General features: G+C 42.4%; 1 protein-coding gene across 1 annotated transcript; it reads left to right on the top strand.

The window, feature by feature from the left end:
* The first annotated feature begins 301 nt into the window (after positions 1–301).
* tp53rk (TP53 regulating kinase) lies at positions 302–7153 on the top strand. Its single transcript, XM_003977792.3, has 2 exons — positions 302–912; positions 6618–7153. The coding sequence occupies exons 1-2, from the start codon at positions 690–692 to the stop codon at positions 7091–7093; spliced, it is 699 nt and encodes a 232-aa protein (XP_003977841.1). The 5' UTR covers positions 302–689; the 3' UTR covers positions 7094–7153.
* The last annotated feature ends 1164 nt before the right edge of the window (positions 7154–8317 follow it).

The following is an 8317-nucleotide window of genomic DNA, read 5'->3' on the forward strand; positions in this document are numbered from 1 at the left end:
AATACCACGTTTCACTTTTTCATGTTTGTATGCAAACCTTTATTTACTTTCATGTACAGTACAAACAGCTGTTGTTTTTTTTAAAGAAAGTGAACACATAAGACAAAATCTTTGAACCTAGCATGAAATTCAGAACGTGTTTACGCACAAGGCCAGTTCCAGAAAGACAAAAAAAAAACAAACCACAACAGTCGAATAATTTCTTTAAAGATCTTGATTAAAACAGCTTCTTTCAGTAACCTTTCAGAAAGGCCTGCTGAAGTAAACTTTACCATCCTTTCATAACCAGGTCCCAGCGCTACGTGGCGCCGCAGTGGCCGCAGACCCACAACTGTCGGAGGACTGGAGGAGGCACTGGTCCCGGTACTCCGCCCGCAGGAGCACATCCTGGACAAAAATGGACCGCAGCTCCTTCCTCCCTAGGGCTCCTACCACTTACTCCACAGTGATCACTCAAAATTCCCACAGTTGCCAATTTCCTGGGACTTTCCACAGGGATTATAAAGAAAACGTTTTTTTTTCTCCACTAAAATATCACAAAGCCAACATATCGAATCAGTTTTCTTCAAGACGCAATAGAATAAAAGAATCATGCTGGCGTAGGCCAGCAGTATTGGAGAAGGCCAGAGGTGGCGCGCGGCAGTAACCAGAGCACCCGAAAGGACCCGAAGAAGAAGACGGGCGTAAAGATGGAGACGAAAGAGAACAAGTTGAGCTCAGAGTTTCTCTGCGGGGTAGAGTTACTAAAACAGGGAGCTGAAGCGCGGCTATACCGCTGTCACTTTCTCGGGAGGCCGAGCATTGTGAAGGAAAGATTTCACAAACGTTACAGACACCCAGCCCTCGACGACAAGCTGAGTCACCGCAGGACGCTCCAGGAGGTCCGTTCCATTTTGCGTTGCCGCAGAGCAGGTGGGCCAAGAACCTTTGAATCAACCGAAATGTTGCACTGCATTATCGTCAAAACGTGATTGTTGATAATTATTGCCTCTGCCCGTGAGGTTATGTAAGAGCCTGCGTTTGTTTGATAGCAATAAAACTCAAAAAGTTCTGAACGGATACACATATGCGTGTGTACATATACACACAAAAACGTGTGTGTGTGCGCGCGCGCGCGCGTGTTCAATCAACCATCATCTCAAAAAATAAGAAACCTTGAGCAGGACCAGGTTCAAGGGGGGCCCTCCTTGTGATGGACGGGCAGAGAAGTGGGGAGGACAGGTAGAAGAGAGAATATGCATAACACATGCAAATACATTAATTATAATAAGCTATCAATGCAAGAAATGGAGCGGGTCACATGTCGGCAGGCCTGTGCACAGCTATGAGGTCGGTGATACCAGTAGATGTATTCAGGGAGAGAAGTACAAATAAACGACAAGAAGATGGTGATGGAAACCTGTCAGGTGGTCATGTGTCTGTTCCCCAGCAGACTTGGTCCATAGCAGCAAAGCTGAGATGGTAGTCAAATAATTAGACTACCCTTTTATAAATATGATAATTACTGTGAAAAATCACTAACGGGCTGTGCCAATAAAAGGTTAATGAGATGTTTCGCGATATCAATATCACTAAAAATGTGTTCAGTTAAAATGTTAGATTTTTTTCTTTGTTGGAAGAAGCCAGAAGTTGCAAAAACCAGGTTGGCTGCATAAGTAAAGGCAGTCTGCTGCCCTATGTACATAGAGAGTGATCACTAATTAGTTGGAAAACGGAAAGGTGGTTTCATCTAATTTCAGTGGTGTGTTGATAGACATAAAAAAATGGTGTCTAAACAGCACTTCAAAAACTTTTCTAGAGATGGTCCTGTCTGGAACTCTAATCAATCAATCAATCAATCAATCTGTATATAGCGTCTTTTACAATCAGAATTGTTTCAAGGCGCTTTCCAGAATCCCAGGGCGCAACCCCAGACAAGCAACAGTGGCAAGGAAAAACTCCCCTTTAACAGGAAGAAACCTTGAGCAGGACCAGGCTCATGTAGGGGGACCCTCCTGCTGATGGCCGGCTTGGTAGAGAGAGAGGAGAAGGGGGAGGACAGGTAGAGGATAGAATACGTAGGAGAGGAGAGGTCGAGGGAAGGGGAGGGGAGGTAGAGGAGAGGAGAGGCATAGAGCATAGAATATACATACAAAAATACATTATATTGAATTAAATTGAATTGAATAAGCTGCTGGTTGAGTGGGTCAGCGGGGTCGGAGGTCAGGAGCTCTGAAGGCGGCGATACCTGTAAATGGATTCAGAAGGGGGGAGCAGAAAAACTACACAGGAAATAGCATCACTAGTCTACTTGATGAGGAGGAGGAGGGAAGAGGAAACCATGACCCAGTGGAGTGACAGAGGCCTGTCAGGTGATCATGTTTCTGGACCCCGGCAGCCTTGGCCTATAGCAGCATAGCTAAGCTGTTAACCTAATGATTAGATGACCCCCTAAGTATGATAATTTGTCTGTCTATGATAATAACTGCAACTACAGAATTAATGACAATAAGCTTTTTCAAAGAGGTAGGTTTTAAGCCTAATCTTAAAAGTAGCGATGGAGTCAGCCTCCCGTACTTGGACAGGGAGCTGGTTCCATAGCAGGGGGGCCTGGTAGCTAAATGCTCGGCCCCCCATTCTACTCCTGGAAACTCTGGGAACCACAAGTAGACCAGCATTCTGAGAGCGGAGCGGTCTATTGGGCTGATAAGGTATCACTAGCTCCTCCAGGTAGGATGGAGCTAGGCCTCTGAGGACCTTGTAGGTCAAAAGAAGGGTTTTAAAAATTATTCTAAATTTAATGGGCAGCCAATGAAGCGACGCCATTACAGGAGTAATGTGATCTCTTTTGTCTATACCTGTCAGAACTCTGGCTGCAGCATTTTGGATCAACTGGAGGCTTCTTAAAGAGTTGTTTGGACACCCTGATAATAAAGAATTACAGTAGTCCAGCCTGGAAGTAACAAATGCATGGACTAACTTTTCAGCATCATGCCGTGTCAGCAGTTTCCTGATCTTTGTGATGTTCCTCAAGTGAAAAAAGGCACTTCTAGAGACTAATTTAATGTGTGAGTTGAAGGAGAGATTTTGATCAAAAGTTACTCCTAGATTCCTCACAGAGAGACTAGATGTTAATGAGATACCATCTAGAGTGATCATGTGATCGAATCTATCCCTGAGAGGTTCAGGACCAAACACCATGACCTCAGTTTTTCCTGGGTTAAGGAGGAGAACATTTGAAGACATCCAGGACTTTATGTCTTTAAGACAGGTCTGAAGCTTCACTAACTTCTCTGTCTCCTCGGGTTTCATGGATAAATAGAGCTGAGTGTCATCAGCATAACAATGAAAATGTATCCCATGCTGCCGAATAATGTTCCCTAAGGGAAGCATGTACAATGTGAAGAGGATTGGTCCGAGTACAGAACCTTGAGGAACTCCATGGCTAACCCTACTGTATGAGGAGGGAACACCATGGACATGGGCAAACTGGTATCTATCAGATAAGTATGATCTAAACCAGTCTAGTGCTGTCCCTTTAATCCCAATCACATGTTCCAGTCTCTGTAACAGGATGCTGTGATCAACTGTATCAAAAGCAGCACTGAGGTCCAGCAGAACCAGCATAGAGACCAGTCCATGATCGGAAGCTATGAGAAGATCATTAGTGACTTTAAGAAGTGCTGTTTCTGTGCTGTGGTGAGCTCTAAAGCCTGACTGAAACATCTCAAACAGGCTGTTTCTCTGCAGGTGCTCCAGTAACTGAGTCACCACCACCTTCTCTAGAACTTTAGAGATAAAAGGAAGGTTGGATATTGGCCTATAATTTGCTAAGACATCAGGATCCAGTGATGGTTTTTTAAGCAACGGCTTAATCACTGCCACCTTGTAGGACCGGGGGACATAACCTGACACTAAAGAACCATTGATCTGGTCCAGGATAGAACTGCCTATCAATGGTAAAACATCCTTCAACAGGTGTGTTGGGATGGGATCTAAAAGACACGTGGTGGTCTTGGATTTCTGAATTAGCGATGACGCCTCAGAAAAATATATAGGGCTGAAGGAGCTTAAGGGCTCGTTGGAGACCCTGTATGTTCCCACAGTCGGCACATCTGGTGATGGTCCAGTTGTTGGGATGGCCTGGTTAGCTTTCTCTCTGATAGCTAGAACTTTATCAGTGAAGAAGCTCATGAAGTCTTCACCACTCAGGGAAGAAGGGATACGTGGATCTAAAACACTGTGACTCTTAGTTAATTTGGCCACAGTGCTGAAAAGAAACCTGGGGTTGCTCTTATTTTCCTCAAAGAAGAAAAATAAGCTGTTCTAGCCTTGCGAAGGGCCTTTTTGTAAACTAATAGACAGTCTTTCCAGGCTACATGGTAGCTGTCTATTTTACAAGAATGCCACTTCCTTTCCAGTCTTCGCACTTTCTGCTTGATGGTCCTGATATGTGAATTATACCAGGGGGCACACCTCCTGTGATTTACTATTTTCTTTTTCAGGGGGCAACAGAGTAAAGCGTGATTCTCAGTGAGGTGGCTGCACCTTCAGCAATAGAGTCAACCTCAGCAGGGCTAAGATTATAATGACTGATCCCTGGGGAAACACACGGTGGTCCTGGGATCAGCACAGGGATCACTTCCTTAAACTTAGCTACAGCATTATCTGAAAGACATCTGCTATAGTAAGACTTTGTTCTGAGCATAGAAGAATCCTTAATCATAAATGTATAAGTGATCAAAGAATGGTCTGACAGGACTGGGTTCTGAGGGAACACTGACACATGTTCTACCTCAGAACCCAGATCTAGGGTGTGGTTAAAGCTATGAGTTGGTTGGTTTATCTGCTGGAGGAAACCAACTGACTCAAGTAATGAAATGAAGCCATTTCTAAAGCTGTCATTTACAACGTCTACATGGATATTAAAATCTCCAATGATAATGACTTTGTACGTTCTAAGGACCAAGTCAGATAAGAAATCAGAGAACTCGGATAGGAACTCTGAATGTGGCCCAGTAGGGGGCCGATATACAACTACAAACAAAAGTGGCTTTTCTGCCTTCCAGTTCAGCAGGGTGATGCCAAGAGTCAGGCTTTCAAATGAACTGGAACCATATTTTGGTCTAGGATTAATTAATAACTTGGAGTGATAGATTGCTGCCACTCCCCCTCCTCGACCAGTAACACGAGGAATATGATAATTAAGATGGGTATTAGGAGTAGATTCATTTAAGCTAACATACTCCTCCTGAAGCCAGGTCTCAGTAAGACAAAATAAATCAATGTGATGATCTGCTATCAGGTCGTGCACCAACAGGGATTTACACAAATGAGATCTAATATTTAACAGTCCACATTTAATTGTCATATTAGTTCCTCCAAGTTGTGCTTTGGTATTAATTTTAATAAGATTATGGTGATTGACTGCTCCCCTACTCTGTGCTTGGTGAACTTTTAACCGTGGAACAGAGACTACCTCTATAGTGTTAAATATGTTATTGAGGGTTCTATGGAAGTAGCAGAGAGGCGTGTAAGACTACAACGCTGCATCCTGGTCTGGACCCTGGATTGTCAGGTCACTTTGGGTCCAATAAAATTAGCCAAATTACTAGAAATGAGAGAGGCACCATCCCATGTGGGATGGACACTGTCTCTCCTAATCAGACCAGGTTTTCCCCAAAAAGTACTGTGCTTCATTGGTCTCCACCCCAACTACTACTGGTGCCTTCTCAGAAACACTGACAGTCCGATCCATGCAAGCCAACATTAATGTCAAAAAAATAAAATTTTCCAAGTAGCCAAAGTTACTGCAACAACAATTTATTTCGAATAAATTGAGATTGAGTTGGATTATTTAATATTGAAACCATTGGTAACCGTTTTTTAAAAGCATTAATTCACTTCCCACTTAGCTGTGGTATTGTAATGTATACCATGGACTGTCAATATGTGATAATGTAAACTGATCTACCCCTGAGAAGTTTAGGACCACACACAGTGACCTCGGTTTTGTCTACCCTAACCTTCATTAAGAAGAAGAGTACATAACCGATTACTAAAGATCAGTTGATCTGGTGAAGAACAGAATTGCCAATCAATGGTAAAATACCATTCAAAGAGTGTGTTGGGGTGGGATCTGAAAGACACATGGACTTGGATTTCTGAATCAAATACTTCATGAACTACTTTACTTTCTGAGTGAAGAAGTTCATGAAGTCCTCACCACTAAGGGAAGGAGTGATGTGCAGATCCAAAACACTGAATCTTGGTTAATTTGGCCACAGTTTCTTTTTTTCTTTAAAAATTGAAGAAACCTGACCCTAGCCTCAGAGAGGGCCTTTTTTAAGCTACCAGACAATCTTTCCAGGCTAAATGGTGGGTATCTAGCCTACAAGAATACCACTTCTGTTGAAGCCTTTGCCCTTTCTGCTTAAGGGTCCAAATCTGAAAAATTGTATTTAGGGGCACAACTCCTCCGATTCACTATTTTCATTTTAGTGGGAAAACAGGATTCTATGTTTGTTTATGAGTTGATAAAACTTGGAGCTGGAGGTGGTACAAGTAATTCCAGATTACCCTTACTTGAAGATTTTTCTGTGTTTTTGTCCTAATTTTTCTTTATTTTTTCTCTTCAGGTATTTTAGTTCCAGTTGTGTACTTTGTTGACTACAGCTCTAACTGCATCTTCCTGGAGGAAATTGTAGATTCATGTACTGTTCGCGAGCACATTGCATCCTCTCTGTGTTCTAACCGTGAACTGGAGCAGCTAGTAGAACAGATCGGCCAGATCCTGGCCAAAATGCACGATGAGGATGTGATTCATGGAGACCTGACCACCTCCAACATGTTGCTGAGGCCTGGCCAAGATGATGTAGTTTCCCAGCTGTTTGTGATAGACTTTGGGCTGAGCTACATTTCCAGTTTGCCAGAGGATAAAGGAGTGGATCTCTATGTGCTGGAGAAAGCCTTTCTCAGCACACACCCAACCACAGAGGAATTGTTTGAGAAGCTACTGAAGAGCTATGTGGCCGCATCCAGCAAGTCTTTACCTGTCATCAGGAAGCTGGATGAGGTTCGGTTGAGAGGAAGGAAGAGGTCCATGGTGGGATGAAGATCAAACATGTTACTGTGGAAAAACTATGACAAATTATTAAAGAATATTTGGTTCTGATTCCTGTCATTTTTTAATGCACTTGTGGATACAAAAGAGGTCAGGTGGCAGAAGATGGAGTTCACTGGTGTGATCAGAACAAATCTGTTAAAAATGTGCTTCTGTTTCCTGTTTCAATAGTATTTAATTTTGGCTATAATTTTCATAAAGCATCTGCTCTGCACATGTCGATGTGTAAGACAAGAGAAAGTGAGTGACATGAGACAAAGGTGTTTACACCAGCAGGGTCATTGGAATGGTTATAATGGCATTTCACTGGGAGAGAGGGGTTTAATGAGCATCTTATTCCTCTCACGATACCTCAAAAATGTAATAAGTGTTCTATTACAATCCAGACAAGTACTCAAGTTGAATGATAAGTTAGTCGATGGATTAATGATTAACGGTCATTACCTGGATAACCAATTATCAGATATTTCTACTTCTTGATTTGTACATGATTCTGCAATAATGTTCCCAGTGTGTTGGTATCCATAATGATGATTTATTAGAATTATTTTTTTATATCTCGGAACAGAAAATGAGAGTACTCCATCTGTTGGGAACTGGGCTGAGAAGCGGAGAGTTCTTAGTTCAAGCCCCAGTGCAGACAAAACATGGAAGGTGTTCTAGTAATAGGGGTAGGTGCCAGAACACCTTCAGAGGACTGCTGAGGTACCCTTGAGCAAGGTACCAAACCTACAATGAATTAGCAATTCATCTAGGGGCAGATCCTGCCTTTGCCCATATGTGTACCCTCGTCATGACCCCAGAAGAGATAAAGCAGTCAAGAAGACAAAGTGTTGCCATAATAGGGACTTAACTGCTAATTTTTATTTGTTTGTTTTTTTGGATATCTCCTATACATACGTATACCAAAACTATAAGCAAGCAACACAAACATTAGAGAAAAATGTAATAAAAAGGAAAATATATTAGTGCTCACCCTTATGAGGAAAAAAAAAAAAACAAAGTGAAGAAAAAAACTATAAATACAGTTCTGGGTCATGAAGATTGCTGGGTGGGAAAGAGATTCAAAACCACACAAGCACTTGTACTGGGGTCGTCTTAAGTCTAATTTAATGGGAGTAATTCAACCACGTGAAATCCCACTGTGCGGCACTGTCTTCCATACATGTCTTCCACCAGCAGGGTCATCAGTAATATATGCATTGTATAGAAATA

Source organism: Takifugu rubripes, chromosome 19 (assembly GCF_901000725.2).
Source record: "Takifugu rubripes chromosome 19, fTakRub1.2, whole genome shotgun sequence".
Lineage (NCBI taxonomy): Eukaryota > Metazoa > Chordata > Actinopteri > Tetraodontiformes > Tetraodontidae > Takifugu > Takifugu rubripes.